Source organism: Suricata suricatta, chromosome 1 (genome assembly GCF_006229205.1).
Source record: "Suricata suricatta isolate VVHF042 chromosome 1, meerkat_22Aug2017_6uvM2_HiC, whole genome shotgun sequence".
NCBI classification, from domain to species: domain Eukaryota; kingdom Metazoa; phylum Chordata; class Mammalia; order Carnivora; family Herpestidae; genus Suricata; species Suricata suricatta.
In genome coordinates this window covers 80,769,263-80,789,668 of record NC_043700.1, presented here as the reverse complement: position 1 = coordinate 80,789,668, position 20,406 = coordinate 80,769,263, and the positions used below count along the sequence as shown (strand labels likewise).

Genomic DNA, 20,406 nt, shown 5'->3' with positions numbered 1-20,406 from the left:
AACCTTCTAATTTCTGTATAAGTCTAATTACATGAAATAGAAGTGGGGGTTTTGATTTTTTACTTTGCTTTTCTGTTTGGAGTATCATTGTAACTACTGTATTATAAATTACGGAAAATAATTGCATATGTTAAAAAAATAAATTGTATAAAAAATAAATAAATAAAAAAGAAAAGTAAAAAAAAAGTGAATAAAAAACATTAAAAAAATTTTTTTTAGAAAGATCATTCTGGGGGCCGTATAGAAGATTGTTTCAGGAAGGCAAAACTCAGGCTGGAAAAACCACCATTTAGGAAACTATAGTGATAGTAGTTTCATGTGAGAGATGACCAAAGAATAAGCTAGGGCAAAAAGGGTTAGGAAATAGGGGATAAGATGGGAAATATCTGAGAGCTTTCATTGGAAAAACTTTACACTGACTGAAAGAGGGAGACTAGAATCAAGGCTTCGGACATGACCACCAGAATTCTTCAGTCTGAATTGGGGAAACAGGAAGAGTAATTATGTTGCTTATGAAACTTCCAAATATGTGGCAAACAGTTGGCTATATGACTTTGAAGTTCAAGGGAAAGATTAGAGCTGCCCTTATAAATATGAGAGCAAAAGTAAGATTCACTTATAAAATGGAGGAAGAAACTGTAGTGATAAAAATACTGTCCCAGTCTTATCTCCGACATGTTCCCTTCATCCCTGCCTTGGCTCACACCAGCCTTAGCCTAGGACAGAGGGTTCAGTCTTTGAAATCCAGCAGGGTGCCTAAGTGTCTGGTTCCCAGAAGTGTTGGATCCCTGGCCATGAGCAGAAGTGGCCCCTCTTGACAGCACTGTATATCTATCTTGCTGGTTCCATTCACCTTTCAGATAGGCCAGCTCGGAACAAAACTTGTGTCTTGCCTGAACTACCTCATTGAAAATAGGAAGCAGCTAATAAACTAATATTCTAATACTTTCCTGCCAAAGCCCAATGGATCTTGCACCCCAAGACACAACAGAGGAAAGTGAGCCTGCTGCTTCACTGCTCTCTAATAGGATGTTCTGTTTCTCCCCTTTGGGTTGGAGGGAGCCCCACCGCTCCAGTCCTCAGTTGGCGGCCAGCTCCATCACCTGGGTCTGTCACAACACCTCTCTGTCTCCAGTTACCTGTCACCGAGTCTCTCAAATGCAACAATTTCATGATATATGGATTAGCCTGCCAATGGGGGCTCCCATCAATAGAGTAACAAACACAGACAAGTTGATTTGGGTTTTCTCGATAGTTGGGCTTGCTGAAACAGGGCTGCGGAGGTTTAGGGAAAGACCCAACTGGCTGGCTAATCATTTCAGAGAACTGTGTAATTATGAGGAGTGCTGGCAGTCCTTGGCAACGTGTTGTACCCCATCCATGCACAAGTATCTAGCCCGTTATGATACAACCAGCAGAACTCAAGGCTCTACATCTTCAGTCTTCACTAGTGACTGGCTGGTGGCCCAAGATACATGGTGTCCTTCCTTCATCCACCTCCAGGGAAAGGCCAGACAACAGCGAATGACAAGTGATAAGAGTGAGAGTGAAAAGGCACTGTTAGATCCAAGCCACAATTTCATCTGCACATATCAATCACTCAGGAAGAATAAGACAGAGGATTTCCTGCTCTGAACTAATTTTTCCTCAGCAGCCTTATGAAGGCCTCCTAATCCTGGCCCCTGAGTTGACCCAGATACGGCAGTAAATAGGCAGGTCTCCAGGACCTGTCAGTTTACCAGTTGGCAATTTGTGTGGGTGGTCACTGCCCCCAAAGCACAATACTGGGAATTTTGTCTGTTCTCTACAGATGGAAAGACTTGGCTATAAGCAGAGAGATCACAAAACATTTGTTCTCAGTAGACAGTGGCGTGTAAACAATAAAAGCAACTTTCTGTTTCCTCCTGAAACACTGCAACAATGTGTTCAGAATTCATCTACATTTCCAAGGAGAGCCTGAGTTTTTCTTTGGGCAGGAATGTTCTTGTCAGGGACTTCTATGTCTCACCAGCCAGAACAGTCCCCTGGGACTCCATTCATTCATTCAACAAAGATTTATTAAACTAAATACTGTTGCATGTCCTGGGGATACGACATGCACAAAACAGACAGAACTCCTGGCCCTCTTCAAACCTCCATCCTACTGGATGGAAAAAAGAATAAGTGAATTATACACTTTATTAGAAAGATGGTAAGTACAAGAAAAATATAAAGCAGAGAAAAAGGATACAGAGTGTTGATGATGGTGGAGGGTGTGGAGGTTTTAATTGTAAACAGGTGATCAGAGAAGGCTTTTCTGAAAAAAACATGTGAGCACAGAGAAGAAAAAAGTCAAGAAAGGAATGCTGCAAGTAACTCTGGTGCAGGAGAAGAGCATGTGCAAAAGTCCTGAGGCAGAAGCACTCCCATTATCTCCAGATCTGGCAGGGAGTCCACTGTGGCTGAACAAAATGACAGCGGGAGTAGTAGGTGAGAAAATCACAAACCAACTATTGTAAGGACTTTAGCTTTTATTTTAAGCAAAATGGAGACCCAATGGAAGTCCATAAGCACAGACTCACATAATCTGACTTACATCAGGGCAAGATCCTTCTATCTGCTGCGTGAAGAACAGAATTAGGGAAACTGAGTCTGCAGAAGGGAGATTCGGGGAGGGATGTCTGTGGCTTAGAGAAAATGTTGGGATAAGCAGTGAGGACTAGTTTAATTTTGGATATATTTTGAAGGTAAAGAAGATAGAATTTGCTGACATTGAATGTGGGATATGTAAAAAAAAAAAAGGAGACAATGATACTCTGAGCAACTAGAGGAAGGAAATAGCCATTTACTCTGATGGAGAAGATGAAAGGAGCAAGCTTTGGTGCGAATATTAGGAGTCTGGCTGGAGACGTATTACATTTGAGATGCTTCTCACACATCTCAGTAGGCAGTGCCATGTAGGAGCCTGGTGGGAGAACTGGCCTGGCCTGGCCTGGACATATCCTTTCACAGAGACCTGTGTTTAGATGCAGGAGATCACCAGGGGAATGAGGATGATTAGAGAGGAGATGAGGTTCAAGGACTAAATCCTGGGGCACCCCATGTTATAGGGTGAATAAATAAGAGAAGACAGTAACAGAGCTAAGATGGATTAGCTGGTGAGGCAAGAGGAAACTCAGGTGTTTGTGAAATCCTGGAAACCATGTGAGAAAAGTGTTTCAAGGAGACGAAAGACATCAACGTCAAGTGCTGTTGAACGGGATGCAGGGGACGAGGACGGGTGGACCGTGACTCAGCAGTGTGCAGCCCCGATGGCTGTGCAGAGGGAAGTCAAAGCTTATAGCTAGATGGGTTCAGGAGGAAGCAGGAGGAGAGGGCTTAGAGACAGGGCATCTGGACAACTCTTACGAGGAGTTTTGCTGTGAGAGGGGGTAAAACAATGGGCAGTAACTAGGGTGGAAGTGGAAGCAAGAGAGAGAGTTCTTCATTTTCCTTCATAGGACGGGAGAAAAACCCAATGTTTGTATATGGATGGATGTGATCCGGGAAAAAGGAGAAAACTGGAGATAGATGTGAAGTAGACAGGAAGGGATGGCTTCTGGCTCACGAGTGGAAGGTGGGCTTCAGCCAGAAACACAGAGAGTTCCAGCCATAACGGGACAGAACTCAGGGTGCCTGGCCCTTAGCTGCCCGAACTATGGTGAGATTTCCACTGATTATGGAGCTTCTGGAAGCTCTCTTCCTATTGCTTCTTGTTGTCAGTAAAATAGGAAGTCAGCTGGGAATGAGGGGAGGAGAAGGTACGGAGGGCCTGAAGAGAAAGAAGTATGGAATAGTTTCCTGGGAGAGCAGGAGGGCCGACAGGACAGGGAAATGCCTCACGGTCCTGACGCAGCCACCAAGGCCTGCCGGAGTTTAGGGGACATGAATTCAAAGTGAGGCTGTCCCTGCGGCTATTTGTTTCACTCCAACCACCTTCAGTTGTCAGGAGGCAGATGCAGAGTAAGTGGAGGACAGGGGATCTCACCAGGGTGTGAGTTAGCCAGGTGGGTATAACTGAGAAAGAGTCAAGGGACTCGAGGGTGTACCGCAGGGAACTGTTCAAATGACTGTCCGTGGAATCTAAACCTGATGAGGAAGAACACGGGGGGGGGGGGGGGCATTTGAAAAGGTAGATGAATCAATTGTAGGTCCGGCTGTGCCAAAAGCTTACAGTAGTTGGGGTATTAAAGACAATGGCCTGGAGATTTGGGAGGTGGTGGTCAGAGATTTGGTTGCATGAAGCGGAGATGATGGAAACAGTAATTATTGCTAATGAGGAAGAGTGACCCGTGAGTTTAAAGATGATTGCAGGAGAGAAAGTGGGGGTATCACTTGATATCATCAGAGTAAATAATGAGGCATCTTGGGAAGAAAGGTGGGAGAAAGATTTGGAAGGAGCAATGAGAGGGAAGGCGGGCATCTACCCTACCTTGAGTACAAATGGCATGGGAGAGAAGACACCACTATTTGATAACAGGGGAAGTAGTGTCCTCAGGCAAGAGCCAATTTCAGTGAAAGCAAAACACAATGTTCAAAATGGCCATCAGCTCTAGGGAGCACAGTCAAAGGCTTTTAGGCAATGGGAAGGCTGGGGCGTAGAATTGGAAAGGTGGGGGTACAATGTGTGGAACCGTGTGGGGATTAGAGTCCAGAAGAGGAGGATTAGCCTGGGAGTCAGGAGCTGGAATAAAGGGCTTAATGAGATCAGCCCTGATGGTCACAACGAAAAATGTGGGGACAACATTGTGAGCGTTGGGAAGACAGACGGATGTGTATCTGTCAGGGGCTCCAGAAATGCCACTGTTCTTTCTTGAGCTTCATTGATGGAGGTGTGAGGGTGAGGGTAGGTGTCTTACTCTGACCCTTAGGGTCTCTGGGACTCTTTTGCCCCTGATGACAGAGACACTGAGACTGGGAGGGAGAGGTCTGAACTCTGAGCAAATGCAGCTCCCTACTGAATTCATTGCAGTCTTAGAAGTAATTTCAGGTGATGTGTTGCTGGCCCAAACAGATCACAGCTCTGTAAGTGAAAAAGAGGCTGAGGTTGCATAGGGGTCGGCAACCCATGGTGTTTGCCAGAGTCAGGGAGATAATAGCTAGGCTAAAGAAGTCAGGAGTTATAAAGGGGTGGGCGGGGGGGAGATCGCCTCTTCCCCCTTTCTCTCACTTTCCTTCATTCCTCCTCAGTGAGGTTGCTACAGTAACACAGGACTCAGGAGCCATTTCTGCCTAATGAATAAATCATGAATACAATACCCCCAGAGACGAAAAGCAAAGAGTTGGAAGGAACCCAAAGCCTTGAATGAGGTTAGGGAGGAGAACCTCCACACCAGCCTAGTATTTAAATGTTAAACCACTGTTGTTTTGGATACCTGTTAACACATCTGAACTTGCATTCTAATGGATACAGAGCAACTAGAATAAGTCCCAGAGAAAATCAAGACACAAGGGTGCCTGGCAGGCTCAGTTGGAAGAGCACCATCGAAATTACTTAAATAAATAAAACTTTCAGAAAAAGACAAGAAGAAAAGAATGGAACAGAGCAGCTTCCAATCTTGGCTGCTTTGTTAAAATATTAAACATTTAATTAGAGGGGCGCCTGGGTGGCTCAGTCGGTTAAGCCTCCGACTTCAGCTCAGGTCAGATCTCACGTTTGTGGGTTCGAGCCCCGCGTCAGGCTCTGTGCAGACAGCTAGCTCAGAGCCTGGAGCCTGCTTCCGGTTCTGTGTCCTTCTCTCTCTCTGCCCCTCCCCCTCTCGTGCTCTGTCTCTCTCTGTATCAAAAATAAATAAAACATTAAAAAAAACCCCATTTAATTAGATAAGCAATTCATAGGTTGAAACACACACATACACAACATAAAAAAAGATAACCACCATTAATGTTTTGTTTTACATGGTTCTAGACTTTAACCGACTGTTTCTCCCTGTCATATAAAAATCAGATAGAATAATGCAGGGGAAAAGGCATTAAGTTAAAGTGGTTCTCTTTATGCCTAAAAAGGTATAATCTATGATGAAAACAAAATAGTTATTTTTTAGGTAGTCAAATACCAAAATATATAAAGAAAAAACTATCAGAGACAAGAATATTGGGTATTATCTATATTCCAATTAGGAAAAGCACAGAAAATGGCTAACAGTTTGGGTAGAAAAAAAGTAAATTCACATTTTGGAAGATAAATTCCAACTAGATTTTTAAAATATTAGGATAAAATATGAAACTATAAAAATAATGGTCATATATTTGGGTTGAAACACCTAATACTTTTTTCATTCATCTGCCTCTTATGAACCAAGAGCACACACTGTCCAGCCTGTGTCATAGACTGGATAAAGCTACTCCCCTGCTCAGAACCCTCCAGAGCTTTCTCCTCACACTTGGTAAAATAAGTAAAGCCCTCACCATGACAGGATCCGTCCTCCGATCCTCCTTGGCTTCATCTCCTACCTGCGCTGCCTCACTCTGAGGGAGCTCAGCTCCCGCCACACTGGGGGCTGTTCCCGCCTACTTTGGGGCTTTGACTCTTGCACTTTTCTGCATGGGGAATGCTTGTCCCCTAGACCTTGACATGGCTAGAGTTTTCCAATTTCATTCAGTTTTGTTAAAATGTTACCTCCTCTGAGAAGCCTACCCTGCCCCTCTACGGGAAACAGTGCCCCTTCTAACTCCTCCTACCCTCCCCTCCACCAGATTTCTCATCACTACTAGATTTTCTATTATGTAGTTACTGGGTGTGTGTGTGTGTGTGTGTGTGTGTGTGTGTGTGTGTGTGTGTGTTTGTATTTACTGTTTTTATGTCTCCAGAGCTCTCTAGAATGCAAGTTTGAGAACAGCAACAATTGGGGGGCGGGGGGGAGGGCGGCGGTTAGTTCAAAATTCCAAATGTCCAAACAGTATTAGGCACACAGCCCCTCAAAAATATACGCTGAAATGAATAAATTAATAGATGCACGGACTTGCCAACATAGTGACTGTTTGCGTGATTTTTAAACTGAATTGTGCTTTAATCAAAAGAATGGCAGCTATCTCAGATAAATCTTAAATATTCATAAAGTGGATACTACTTGAAGATTCTCACAAACTTTAGAAGTAGACATAGTTTAACCAGTATAACACTATGTAATTGGGACTCCTGGGGTAACAGTCTCTTTGAAAATTGGATCATGTGTTTGAAACTGATACATCATGGGTGACGCAACAGGGGTAAGCTTCCACAATGTCCGTCAGTCCCTGAGGGATCAATTTGGTAGACATAGAAGGAGGCAGCTTTCGCTAGAGGAAACAGTATTTGCGGAAACAACTGTGCAAAAAAGGCAAAAGACATATTCCCTAGTCTTACATTTGCTTCTTACATATTTTTACTTGATAATTCAACAATTAAAACATTTATATTATTTGTATATTCACTCAGGTATTTTGTGAGGATGAAATGTTATAAAAATATGTTGCAAAGGTTTGAAATTAATAATAAGATGATGTTTAAAGGCAATTGTGATGAAATTGTAAAAACAGACATAAGCCCATGTGTGCAATGGGCAAATGTGACTTCCACCCATAAGAAAGGGGCCAGGTGAGGTCCTAAGCACCACTGACTTTTGCCTCTTACTGCAAGAGTCCAAGGCACAGCTCTCCAGTAGAAATAAATGTAAGACTCTTTTGTAATTTTAAAGTTTCTGTAGCCACATTTAAAAAAGTAAAAAGAAGGGGCACCTAGGTGGCTCAGTCAGTTGAGCATCAGACTTCGGGTCAGGTCATGATCTCACGGTTTGTGGGTGCGAGCCTCATGTCAGGTTCTGTGCTGACAGCCTGCTTCGGATTCTGTGTCTCATTCTCTCTCCCCCACTCACACTCTGTCTCTCTCTGTCTCTCAAAAATAAATAAATGTATAAAAAATTTTTTTAAAGTAAAAAGGAATAAGGTAACTGTAAAGAATATATTTAATGTACTTCAATATATCTGAAACGTAATCAACATAAACATAATTATGGCATAGTTTATATTCTTTTTTGCACTAAGTACAGTAAATCCTGTGTATATTTTATACTTCTAGTACATATTAATTCGCATGCTAAATTTTAATGGTAACTGAAATGTAGCCTTAGCAAAACAGTAACACTATGCTTACTGGAGAAATATTTTGCACTGTTTCAATCCTGAGAGTTAAATTTTAATTAGTTAAAATAACAACATTTAAAATTCAGCATCTCGGTTGCAGTATTTCAAGCGCTCAAAAGCCACCTAGTTAGGGCCACCATACTGGACAGCAGGTCTATGGCACCAGCTGTGAGCTTATTATAAATGCAGTATCTCATGGGGCCCCTGGGTGGCTCAGTTGGTTAAGCGTCCAAATCTTGGTTTCAGCTCAGGTCATGATCTCGCAGTTTGTGAGTTCAACCAGGCTGTCAGCACAGAGCCTGCTTGGAATTCTTTCTCCCTTCCCCTCTCTCTGCCCTTCCCCTGCATGTGCTCTCTCTCTCTCAAAGTAAATAAAAAACTTAAAAAAAAGAGAGAGAAATGCAATATTTCAGGTTGCACCCCAGACCTACTGAGTCAGAATCTGAGCTTTAATAAGATTCACAGGTGACTGGTATGCACATTCAAATCTGAGAAGCACTGTTATAGGTCTTTGTTTTATCTTTTTCATCATAGGCTTTTCCATAGTTTAGGTCATTACTGCTTCTAGTTGCACTATTATACCTGCCTCTTAATTAGTCTCTCACCTCCAAGCCACAATTTATCTTCCAGAAACACTGCCCAAAGACTTTAAATGGTTCTCTGAATGTTTACTGAATAAAGTCCAAACTACTTGCTTTAGTATACAGGGTCCTCTCCATATGGCCATGACCTGACTTTCCCACCGTTTCATTCACTAAATACCTCTAGCAATGAGAAGCATCTCCAGGTCTGCATTCTTTCTGCCACTTAATACTTACCATGTGTCATTCCCGGAGCTATGTGAAAGGTAAACAAACATGGATAAGTCAGTTCCTGCTCTAAATTACAAGAGATGGGGGAAGGAGCGTATATTTAAACAACCGGTTAATATAATTGTGAAAACTGAGTTATGCTCGAACACAGAGGCAAAGGAAGGCAGAAATGCTTAACTATTAAGGAGGACTGGAGGGGGGGCAGTTTGGGAGGTTAAAAGACTTCAGAGCAGAGGGAATGTTTGAGAATTTGAAGAGTGTATGAAATTTTGTGATGCAGCAAAGGGCAGGGAAGGGCATTCCAAACTAAGAAAATAACCGCATAAATGCATAAATATGAAATGGTAGAATATACTGAGGGGAAAGCAAGTAATTCCCTCGGGGTAGAAAGAAAGAGAAATGAACGGCATGAAGTTAAAGTATTGGCAGACCACTTTAAATTTATTATTCATTTATTTGTACCCAACATGGTTCCAAAGAAAGAGCATCTGAGGCAGTTGGTAGGAGATGAAGCTAAAAAATTATCGTTTATAAGCCACTAAGATTTGGGGAAGTTTTATGCCAATGCCATGACAAGTGTCTCAGGACACGCCATTTCCTTCTCTTGCCACTGAGTTTTCCTAGAACCACAAGACTAGCCTGTCCTGTAGGCAAAGGAAAAGAAAGCTCTTAATTCACTCTGAGGTTAAAGTTCTGTAAAGAATGGGATAGGATCTCTAGCAACAGGAATGAGACTGTTGGAATTATCAAAAATAAACAAAGAGATACAATGCATCTTAAGTATCACTATGATCTCTGTGCTAACAGAATAGGGTGTTTGATGGAATACACATGGGCAATTATTGGAAAAATAAAAGTCACTAATATTTATAACCCTCACAGGATGAACTGCTTTTAAAAATCAATTACAAAGGGTGGGGGATTATGCCTGGATGGTTCAATCGGTTAAGTGTCTGACTCTTGACTTCAGCTCAGGTCATGGTCTTGTGGTTCGTGGGATCAAGTCCCACATCAGGCTCTGTGCTAATAGCATGGAGCCTATTTGGTATTCTCTCTCCCCCTCTCTCTGACCCTCCCCTGCTTGCCCTCTGTCTCTCGAATTAAATATTTTTTAAAAATCAGTTTCAGGGGTGCTTGGGTGGCTCGGTTGGTTGAGTATCCAGCTCTTGGTTTTGGCTCAGGTCATAATCTCACAGTTTTGTGAGTTTGAGGTCTGCGTCTGGCTCTGCAGAGCCTGCTTGGGATGCTCTCTCTCTCTCTGCCCCTTCCCTGCTTGCACTGTTTCTGTCTCTCTCAAAATAAATAAACTTTAAATAAATCAATTACATATGCCTGTAAGAGTATTAGCATTTATTGTTAAGTGTTTTAAAAATGCATTTTGATTGTTGCTATATTCTCAAGTGAACTGAATATCATATGCTTCCTACCGTTTCAGTGTTCTTGCTTTCATATTTCCACTGTACAAAATCTTTTGATTTTTAATAACTTTATACATACAAAAGAAAAATGTGGAATACGTAGGTGAGCTTGTAGCACACTGTGAAATGAACCAGGTAACCATCAACCAAGCTACTAACCGGAACCCTGCCCAGTGCCTTTGTTTCCAACAGTGGGTCCCTGCCCCATCCCATGTCACTGATGTCACTACTCTCCAAAACTATCTGTTTATTGTTCCTTTGCTGAATACAGTTTTTTTAAATCAACTTATACATGTCCCCTCTCTATGTGCTACTTAGTTTGGCTTGTTCCTAAACTCCATGGGCTCACATTTGGTCTCCATGTGGCCCTTCTAGATCCTCTTTGGTTTGATTAAACCTGAAGTCTGTTACTCATCCCAGATTTCCTTGCCGGCCATGCTCTCATCACATTCTGCCAACGGGAGTCCCATCACAGCTGGGACGGACTGGCGGCTGCAAAAATGTGGAGTCCTCCTGCTTTTGGTGGTTCCTCCGCCGAACTGCTGGCTCCTGCTGGCGTGTCAGATGTTCAGGCAGCAGCAGGCCAACTACAGCCCCACCACTGTCACTGGCAGCGGCAGGCAGGCGCTGGCTTTGCCAGGGATGGAGCGAGCAGATGGGCAGCGGCACTAAACGCTGCATTACTCAGGAAACACACTCTCAAGAGAGGATCTGGAATCGGTTATCTGCCCGACATGGGCTTCTGTGCCCTACTGGGGCCGAAGTGCAGGGATAGCCTACTACCTGCCAGAGGAGACAGGACACTGGAAGTCCGTGACAGGCACTGGTAAAAACACGTACCTCAGTGGTCTTCCGTGGTGGCCCGGGATGAATGAAGTATGTATTCAGACTGCAGCCTGCAGACAAGGGGCTGCAGCATTCACCAATAATGCAAGAGTGAAGACTTTAAGGATGACGGGTGGATGGGATTTTCTTACTGTACTGAAGGACTTCATCAGCATTTCTGACACCGTTAAACTCTCCTCCTTCAAATATTTTCTTGGCTCTCTCGGTTTCCTAGTGTTTCTGTGGCTTTGAAATATTAGTATTTCTCAGGGCTCATTCTTTGGAATCTTTCCTTACCTGTATCCACTTCCTACATGATCTCATCCAATCTCATGGCTTTAAATGCCATATGCTGGGGCGCCTGGGCGGCTCAGTCGGTTAAGCCTCCGACTTCCGCCCAGGTCATGATCTCACATTTGTGGGTTTGAGCCCCAAGTCAGGCTCTGTCCTAACAGCTCAGAGCTTGGAGCCTGCTTCCGATTCTGTGTCTCCCTCTCTCTCTGCCCCTTCCCACTCATGCTCTGTCTCTCTCTGCCTCAAAAATAAATAAAATATTTAAAAAAATGTTAAATACCATATGCTGACAGCTCTCAAATCCTGACCCAGAACGACACAGCCAAGCTACTAATACTTTCATCAGGATGTCTAATAGGCGCCATATTCTTAACAGAAATACTGATTTTACCCCAATCTGCTCTTGGCCCAGCCTTCACCATTCCAGTACATGGCCACTCCATTTCTCCAGGTGTTCAAAGACTACAGTTTCATTATAATAATATTAACCATATTAAAATGACTTCAGAGGTTACTAACCTAAATTGACTTACAAAATTACTATTAAAAAGTTTATATTTTTAAATTATGAGTTATGATTTATTTTTTGTTAAAAAAGTGCTAATTGTTTATTGTCCTAAAATACATAAACACACATTTGGATAATGTTCCTTACAGAAAATGAAAAAGAAAGAAAGTGTATAAAGTGATTAAAGATCAGTAGCATAAATCAGATAAATTAATATACATGTCTAATCTTTGAAACAAATGGAATAGGTCAGTACTGTGTGTACATGACAAAATTAAGTATTAATTAGAGGACTAAAGCCACTTCCAAACTTGATCCTTGACACTACCACCAAGGTTACTTTGTGCAAACCCTGAGTCACAAGCGTCTTTAATAAGAATGAAAATCTGGGGCACCTGGGTGGCCAGTCTGTTAAGTCTCCCACTCTTGATTTCGGCTCAGGTCAGGCTCTCACAGTTTATAAACTTGAGCCCCAGGTTGGGCTCTGCCTGACAGCATGGATTCTCTCTTCCTCTCTCTCTCTCTCTGCTCTCCCCTGCTTGTGTGTGGTCTCTCTAAACAAACATTTAAAAAATAATTAAAATTCAACCTAAAACAACCTAAGGACAATCTTGAAAGACTGGCTTAATATATTTACAGAATTCCTAAGCTTAAATTCAAAATCCAATTATCTGGAAGCTAAAAAGTTACACTGGACATTGGACAAGAAGAGCTGAAAGATAAAATAGAGAAAATCTGGTTAAATTTGAATTTGAGATGAACAATAAATCTTTTAGTATAAATATATCCCATGTAATTAAAAAATTTTTTTTATTTTTAAAAAGAGAGAGCAAGTAGGAGAGAGGGGAAGAGGCAGAGAGAATCCTAAACAGGTTCCAAGCTCAGCGCCAAGCAGGTGGGGTGGGAGGGCTCCATCCCACAACCCTGGGACCACGACCTGACCGGAGCCAAAATCAAGAGTCAGATGGATGCTCAACTGACTGAGCCACTCCGAAGTCATACCCAACCCTCCCACCGACCCCCGTGCAATGTTTATACTAAAAATTTACTCACTGTTTATCTAAAGTTCAAATTTCACTGGTCAAATTTCACTTTAATAGCTAAATCGGGACTCCCATAAACAAAATGAATTAAAATCTTGCTGTTTCAAAGTTGCAACGCAAGCCACATGACCCACTTAAGAAAGTTCTTAAGAAAGTGCTGTGCCAGCGCTCTAAGTTGTCTCTCTCCATCATCTCACCTCTTTTCAGCTCTAGTCTCCTAGAGTTAGGGAGCCTTCAAGGCTCTATCATCTAACTGTGGAACACGAAAGTGGAAGATGTTGGCTATGTAAGAAGAATTCTTTAATCAGACATTCACCCGTTTCTGGAAACCATGGGGAAGAGGAAGACGCTGGCGGCGGCGGCAGCGACGCAGGGTACACCCTGGACCCTAGAATCCTGGGAGGGAAACCCAGTGCAGGCAGCAGGGCGTCGGAAGTCCCCGCAGGCCAATGCGTTCGCGCGCACCTGGTAGGAGTCGCGGCCGCAGGTTAGACTAGGGGCGTCAGTTACAGCTTAACCGCCGGTCGGTCGGACAGGGGCGAGGGGAGGCTACAACTGTGAAACACCTCATACGAGAACGGGCGACAGTGTCGGGCTCTCACGTCGCCCCCTACTCTTCCACCGGGCGCCCCCGAAGCGGGAGAGGCGGGAAACGGGGCGGAGAAGCCCCCCCGCAGCTTACTGGTTTGAGTCATCCTGGAGATGCAGAAGCAGGAGAAGCTGAAGAGCACGAAGGCGGTCAGCGCGAAAAGCACGTTCACGTGCTTGGTCCTCATGGAGCTGGCCTGAGGGGGGCGGCAGCAGCGCGGCGAGTGAGGGGACGAGCAGCGGCCCCCGCAGCGGAGGATGAGCGCGCGCCGCCGCGCCTGCGCCCCTGGGTGCGTGTCCCCCCGCCCGCCCGCGCCCCCTGCCCCGCGCTGTGTCCGTGAGGACCGCAGCACGCCTGTCGTTTGGCTCAGCGCTGAGCTTCCAGAACCCTGTGCTAGGACTGCTGGTAGTTAAATGCCAAAACTATGGGAAAGCTCTCCACTGCCCGGCACAGTGGTGGGTGCTCAGTGACTGTTACTTTATTTTTCTGTAGCAGTGACTTCTGTGCCAGACCCTAGGCTAAGCAGTTTGCATGTATTTCCTCAGTAAATCCTCACAACATCCCAATTTTTTAAAGGCAATAATCGTCTCTAATATGCTATTGTTATCTCATTTTTCCCTTGAAAGAAAGGAGCCGTTGTGAAATTGAGCTACAGGTCACACAGCTGGAAGTAGTTCTGGTACAAATCTTGTACACAGAGAAGTTTATAAATAAAATATGATTAAGTTCCTAAATAAAATAGGTATCTTTAGCTTTAAATGAAAGCCATCAAGTTCCCAAATAACTTAGGGGGCTTAGATTTTTGTGTGGGAAATGGCCAACCCCAGACTTTCAGCTTAATCCCTTTATCTTTTATATTTTGGTACCGTCTCCCCAGAAAGGATGAGGGAGTCAACTTCTGTGAAAGAAAAAAGTTATATATACAATGAACACTGCAAGGGAGGTTTGCTAAGCTTTGCCAAGTTCAAGGTATCAGTTTCTCAGCCCTTTACAAACCAAGGCTGGGAAACACTAGGTAAGAAAATCAGGAGGGTGAGACCCTTTGGGCTCCATGAACTGTGGGTTGCTATTGGGTTCTCCACACTGAGCAGTCTTCTAATTGTCCCTGTCTGGTTATAGGCATTTTACTTGGAACCAGGACTTTACCTCTGGCTGGGCTAGTTTCTGGCTCCTTGAAAGAAAAGAAAGATTTGGACACATGCCAGCCTAAGGATGCCATTATGAGCTATATTTTCTCATGTGATGATGGCCGGGAGTTGTGACCCTCAGTCGAGCGGTGACCCAGCCAGATCCCAGGATTGGCAGCTGGGAGGAACCCCTCAACTTTATCCTCCTTCATCCCTTTGGTCCCATGCCAGCACCTCCCATTAGCTAAGCTCTACTGGAAGCCAGAAGGCAAGGAAGTTCTGTGCAGTATATTAGATCTTAAGAACGGCCTCCTGGGATATGGAGTGGGATGGAGAAAGATGTAAAGTAGACAGACATGTGGGAAGAAGCTATGCAGCACAGATATCTCCAAATTCAGTATCTCATAGTCCTCTTACTTGGTCTCCAGTTTCACACTTGTCAGCGTTTTGTTGGAAAGCAAACGATGGCAGGGAAAGTTTTTAATCCTCTCCGAGCTAGGGTTCCTCAACAGAAAGTTGGGATGAGTATCTGTCCACGGCTGTTTAGTTAAATCACATTCAAAACCAGTTAGCATATTTCTTGCCATTCTGTAATGCTCAATACATTTCGGTTTTCTGTTGCTCATCAGAGCAGCATTCATTTTCTCACTAATTCTAATTATTTTTTTTGACAGCAGACTCCCTACTCAAAAATCCTCCACCAAAAAAAAAAAAAAATCCTCCACCAACTGTTAAAAGTGAAAAGTCCTGGAATCGAGGATCTTACACAATCAAATTCCATCTGCCTCTCTAGCTGCTGTATCTATCCCAGCTACGGATATGCCTCTAATTTGGTACTCAAAAGTTCTACTGCACTCAAACTCACCAAATACCATGTTCTCAAGATTCAGAAAAGCATTTTGCTCTCACATCTTAATGCTTTTGAAATCAGCATGTGTTCTCCGATTTTTATATTTTAGTTCTTTTTCTTTTGTCTTTTTTCCAAAGAAAGGAAAATCCAAAAACCTTGATAACCAGTCAATGATTTGTCTCTGAATCAGAATACATAATATTGATTGACCGTCTACTCTGTCCCAGTCACTGAACTAGGTACTGGAGCTGCAAATAGTCACCTGCTGGTTCTTGGCTCTGCCTCCTTCATGCTCAAACACAGACTGCACCCCACACACTCATATTCCTACCTTTTTAAGGTATTCAGGACTTAACTGAAATGTCACTTCATGAAGCCTTCATTGATCACTCATATATAAAGAAGTCTCTGTGCTCTTTGAAAGCTTGTAGCTCTTGGGTCCTCTCTTGGGACACTTATCTGTTATGCATGTATTTTATTTCCTTTGCCACATCATGAGTCCCTGAATGAAAAAGATGATGCCTTACATATTTCCATATCATATTCTCCACTGTGCATTTGAGGGTGTTTTACAGATGAAAGGCCTTGGCTGAAACACAAGCCTATAGTACAACTGGCCTGTGTTCACAACTAGCCACTCGTCACTGCCTGCTACCATTCAGGCCAACGATAAGTATCGCTCCAGGAAATGCAGCAAGGAACGCAGTAGCGTTTTCAGGATCTTTGCACTTCCCTTTTGTGATTTGTTTTCTAAATATGACACATTGAGACCATGAGGGAAGTAGAGAATTGCCAGGCTAAACAATTACTAAATATTTATAGGAATATTTATGGGAATAATAACAGGGATGGGAAGAGTATCCTGTGGGGGTATTACCAGCATTACAGCCATCAGGGGTCCTAGAATTAACTTCAGTCTAAATGGTGGTCTCTCGACTGTTATTAGCACAGAAGAATAAGCTTACTAGTGGGGACAGATTTTTCTAGTCTTGTATAAATGTGGGATCCTTAAGGTGAAAACAGTCTGAAAGATAATAACTTGATAAAATGCCAGTTGTCCTGGTCCTATTTTCTGTTTCAGGTGATTTAGAAATAAGTCATCTGAGCCCAGGGTGAGTGCCATCTGCTCAGCACAATTCAGGAAAACAGACAGTACTGAAAGGGACTTTGATGGGTCATCTAGGAGAGCCGTCCTTCTTAAACAAGAATCACCTGGAAACCTTGTTAGGCGAATTTCTGGGCCCACCCTCTGTTTCCGATTCAGCGGATAAGGCTTGGACTCCAAATTTGGCATTTCTCACAAGTCCCAGATGGTACCGAGGCCGCTGGTCCAAGAGATAGCACTTTGAGAAATACTGCATACTAATAGTGCTGCCCGGAATCACAGGTTGGACTTAGAAAAAAGGTATCGATTGCCCAGTTTATTCTCTTTGCCCAAACCATCCCTAAATACCTATATGTTTTTTTAATTATTTTTTAAATGTTTATTTGCTTTTGAGAGAGAGAGAAACTGTGAGTGGGGGAGGGGCAGAGAGAGGGAGACACAAAATCTGAAGTAGGCTCCAAGCTGTCAGCACAGAGCCCCATGCGGGGCTTGAACCCACGAACTGTGAGATCATGACCCGAGCTAAATTTGGATGCTTCAATGACAGAGACACCCAGGCGCCCCCAAAATATCCATTTAATAAAGACATTCTCTGCCACCAACGAGGGGGATTCCATTATATGCCCTGGTAATTATATTCTAGAAGTTAACAATATTTATAAAAATTTATTTCCTACCCCTGAATGTACAAGATGGGCCTGGTTAGGCAAACAAAAACAAAAACGACACAAAACAAAACACACAAAAAAAGCTTCCAGTCTCTGACTTGAAAGGCTGTAATCCTCCCAAAGGGGCCCATCCAGGTGAGGTGCCCCACCTGCGTTCTGGTGCCGGCTTAGTTCAGTTCAGAGCAAGGAGCGCATCTTATGCCAATGCACACAAAAGCATCAAGTAGGCTGGCGAAGCCTCACCGTCCCTGGAAGGAGTGAACAAGGACAAGACCTTGTCTTGGGTCCCGACAAAAACCAGGAAGCTGCACGGGTACCACATAGGGCACCTAGAAAAGTGGCCGAAAAACAAGAATAGCTCACCACAACCCAAAATGACAATGCCGCTCTGTTCCCATTGGGGCAAGGGTGGAGGGGTCCTGTGTCACAGTTTTTCTCCAGATTACCCTGGCAGAGTTTTCGAGCCAGACGCCGAAATCAGCTTCAATCCAGGAGAAAGGCTCTTAGGGCTTCTCCCATCATCAGCCACGATATAGCTTCACATCTGAGAGAAATCACTACAAGTATTCTTACTCTCAGACATGCTCAAGCACTGAGAAGGACAGTCTCTTTCCCAAGCATCATCATTTATTTGTTCTCCTTCTTTTAAAATATCACCTCTTTTCCATTTATCGCCTGTCAGAGTATAAACCTGGTCTCCCCAGGCAAGGTCCTCGGGTCAGCCACACTCTCAATCCACAAAAAGAGCAGCAGTAGGGAACTTGCTAGGGCCTCCCCTTTGTCCGTGCCCAGGAAGAAGTGGGAGGCTTGCCGCTCAAGTCACTCTATGGGGGGACTGGGAGAAAGGGAGTGAGACCTACAGCCAATCCTTGTTTGGCCACATGATGTGAAGCTGAGTAGGGAAAGAAAGGGTTAACATGAGGCCCGAAAGAAAGGGAGCCTCTGGGAGGCAGCAGCAATCTGGAGGCTGAAGAAGCAGAGGGGGGTTGATGGGGGGAGGAAGGATAAATGTATTCCAGACCTGCCTGGATGAGGTGTCCTGAGTGGAGTCTTTCTGATAAAGAGCCAATAAAAGTTCAGGGACAGAAATCCCCTGCGGCTACCCAGGCAGGACCCCTCTCACTCTTGAGAGAGCTTTATACTTTAGCTCAATAAACTCTACCGCTTTGCTCACCACTCTCTGTTGCCCTCCAGATTCATTCTTTGCATCCTTGAGACAAGGAACAGGGTCTCTCCCACCCTCCTGTAATGAAGTCACTATCCAACACAGGGGGTTCTTTAAAAAGATGCACACTTAGGGCGCCTGGGTGGCTCAGTCGGTTAAGCAACCAACTTGAGCTCTGGTCATGATTTCATGGTTCGTGGGTTTGAGCCCCGCATCAGGCTCTGTGCTGTCAGCACTGAGCCTGCTTCAGATCCTCTGTCTCCCTCTCTCTGGCCCTCCCTGGCTCACACACTCTCTCTTTCTTGTCAAATAAATTAACAAACGCTTTTTATAAATATGCACATTTATGTCAAAAGGAATGGAGATTGTGTCTTGGGCAGCCATTCTCCCTTCTACTGGATCTTCCAAGGGTAGAGTTGATCCCTTAAACATGGGATCCAATACAATGTTTAAAAAAGGGAGTTCTGTCAGAGAGAGTTCTGTCAGAGCACCATCCTCCACTCTTCACTCCCACTGCAATATTGTGATTTATAATAAGAAATATATATTGTGTCTTCAGCCAGTCCTGGCACAGAGCTCCTAAAACCCTAGGAATTTCCTAAGGTGAGGAATGGTGAGTGGTTTTTGTTATGTTAATGAAGTCACTTTTAGAAAGCACCTAAGTAAGGCAGGGTGTGGGGGGTGTTGGACCTGACCTCTGGGGATAGGAAAGGGGCAGGAGATTGAGTAAAAATCACCAAGGGGGCCAAAGATTTCATCAATTGTGCCTATGTAATGAAGGCACCATAAAAAAACAAAAGATGGGCGGGGGCGAGCTGGGGGTGGACTCTAAGTAGCTCAGTTGGTTAAGATTCTGGGTTTTGGCTCAATTCATGATTTCACAGTCTGTGAGTTTGAGCCCAGAATCAGGCTCTGCACTGACAGCACAGAGCCTGCCTGGGATTCTCTCTGTCCCTCTCTCTCTGCCCCTCTCCTGCTTGCACACTCTCTCTGTCTCTTAAAATAAATAAATTTTTAAAAATGAAACAAAAAAAGGACGGAATTTGGAGAGTTCCTGGGTTGGAGAACGTGTGGAGATGACAGGAAGTGGAGCACTCAGAGAACGTGTAAGTTTCATGCCTCTTTTCCACACACTGAGCTCTCTTCCATATGACTCTTCCTGAGTTATATTCCCTTACAACAAACCAGTAAATAAAATGTTTCTCTGAGTGCTGTGAGCTGCTCAAGCAAATTAATCCAACCTAAGGAGGGGGTCTTTGGAAACTCTATGAGGATAGGTCAGAAGCACAGGTGACAACTTTCAAGTGGTGTCAGCAGTAGTGGGTGACGAGCAGTAATGTAGGACTGAGCCCTGTAAGATCTGACACTGTGTCCAGGTAGGCAGCAACCAAATTGAATGGAACCGTAGGTCACCCAGCAGGTGTCTAAGCATTGCTTGGTGGTGTGGGAAAAACCCCTATACACTGGAATTGGTGGCCAGAATTGTACCCATCTCCAGCACCCAAAAACCTTTTCAAAACCGATCCTCCTCTACTACCCCTCGGTGTGGGACAAAACACACATTCACCTAACTGATCCAACCAGCCCTCCATATCTTTACATAGTATTTTCAATAATGTCAATTACCAGTTCTAGCATCAATTTAACAGTGACTTTATAGGTGGCAACAAATTTGGAATGTCTGTGTCATGTTGGAATTAGGGAAGGGGGCTAGTTCTGCACGCTGGAATGTAGAAGCATTCTTTGGCCCAGAGTTTAGAGCAAGGGCCACGGTAATCACCCAGCTGGATGCAAACAGGCTCATGAAGTGACCCACCTCGAAAGAGCCATCGGCCCTAACTGTCCACTTACAACCAGGCACCA

General features: G+C 44.0%; 1 protein-coding gene across 1 annotated transcript in view; it reads right to left on the bottom strand.

Moving 5' to 3' along the window:
- Positions 1-13,863, bottom strand: part of MGAT4D (MGAT4 family member D) — a 53,357-nt gene extending 39,494 nt beyond the window's left edge. Inside the window, exon 1 of the mRNA XM_029940791.1 lies at positions 13,722-13,863. Within this exon, the coding sequence (XP_029796651.1) occupies positions 13,722-13,815 (94 nt within the window). The 5' untranslated portion in view covers positions 13,816-13,863. The remainder of the gene's footprint in view (positions 1-13,721) is intronic.
- Between the last annotated feature and the right edge of the window lie 6,543 nt (positions 13,864-20,406).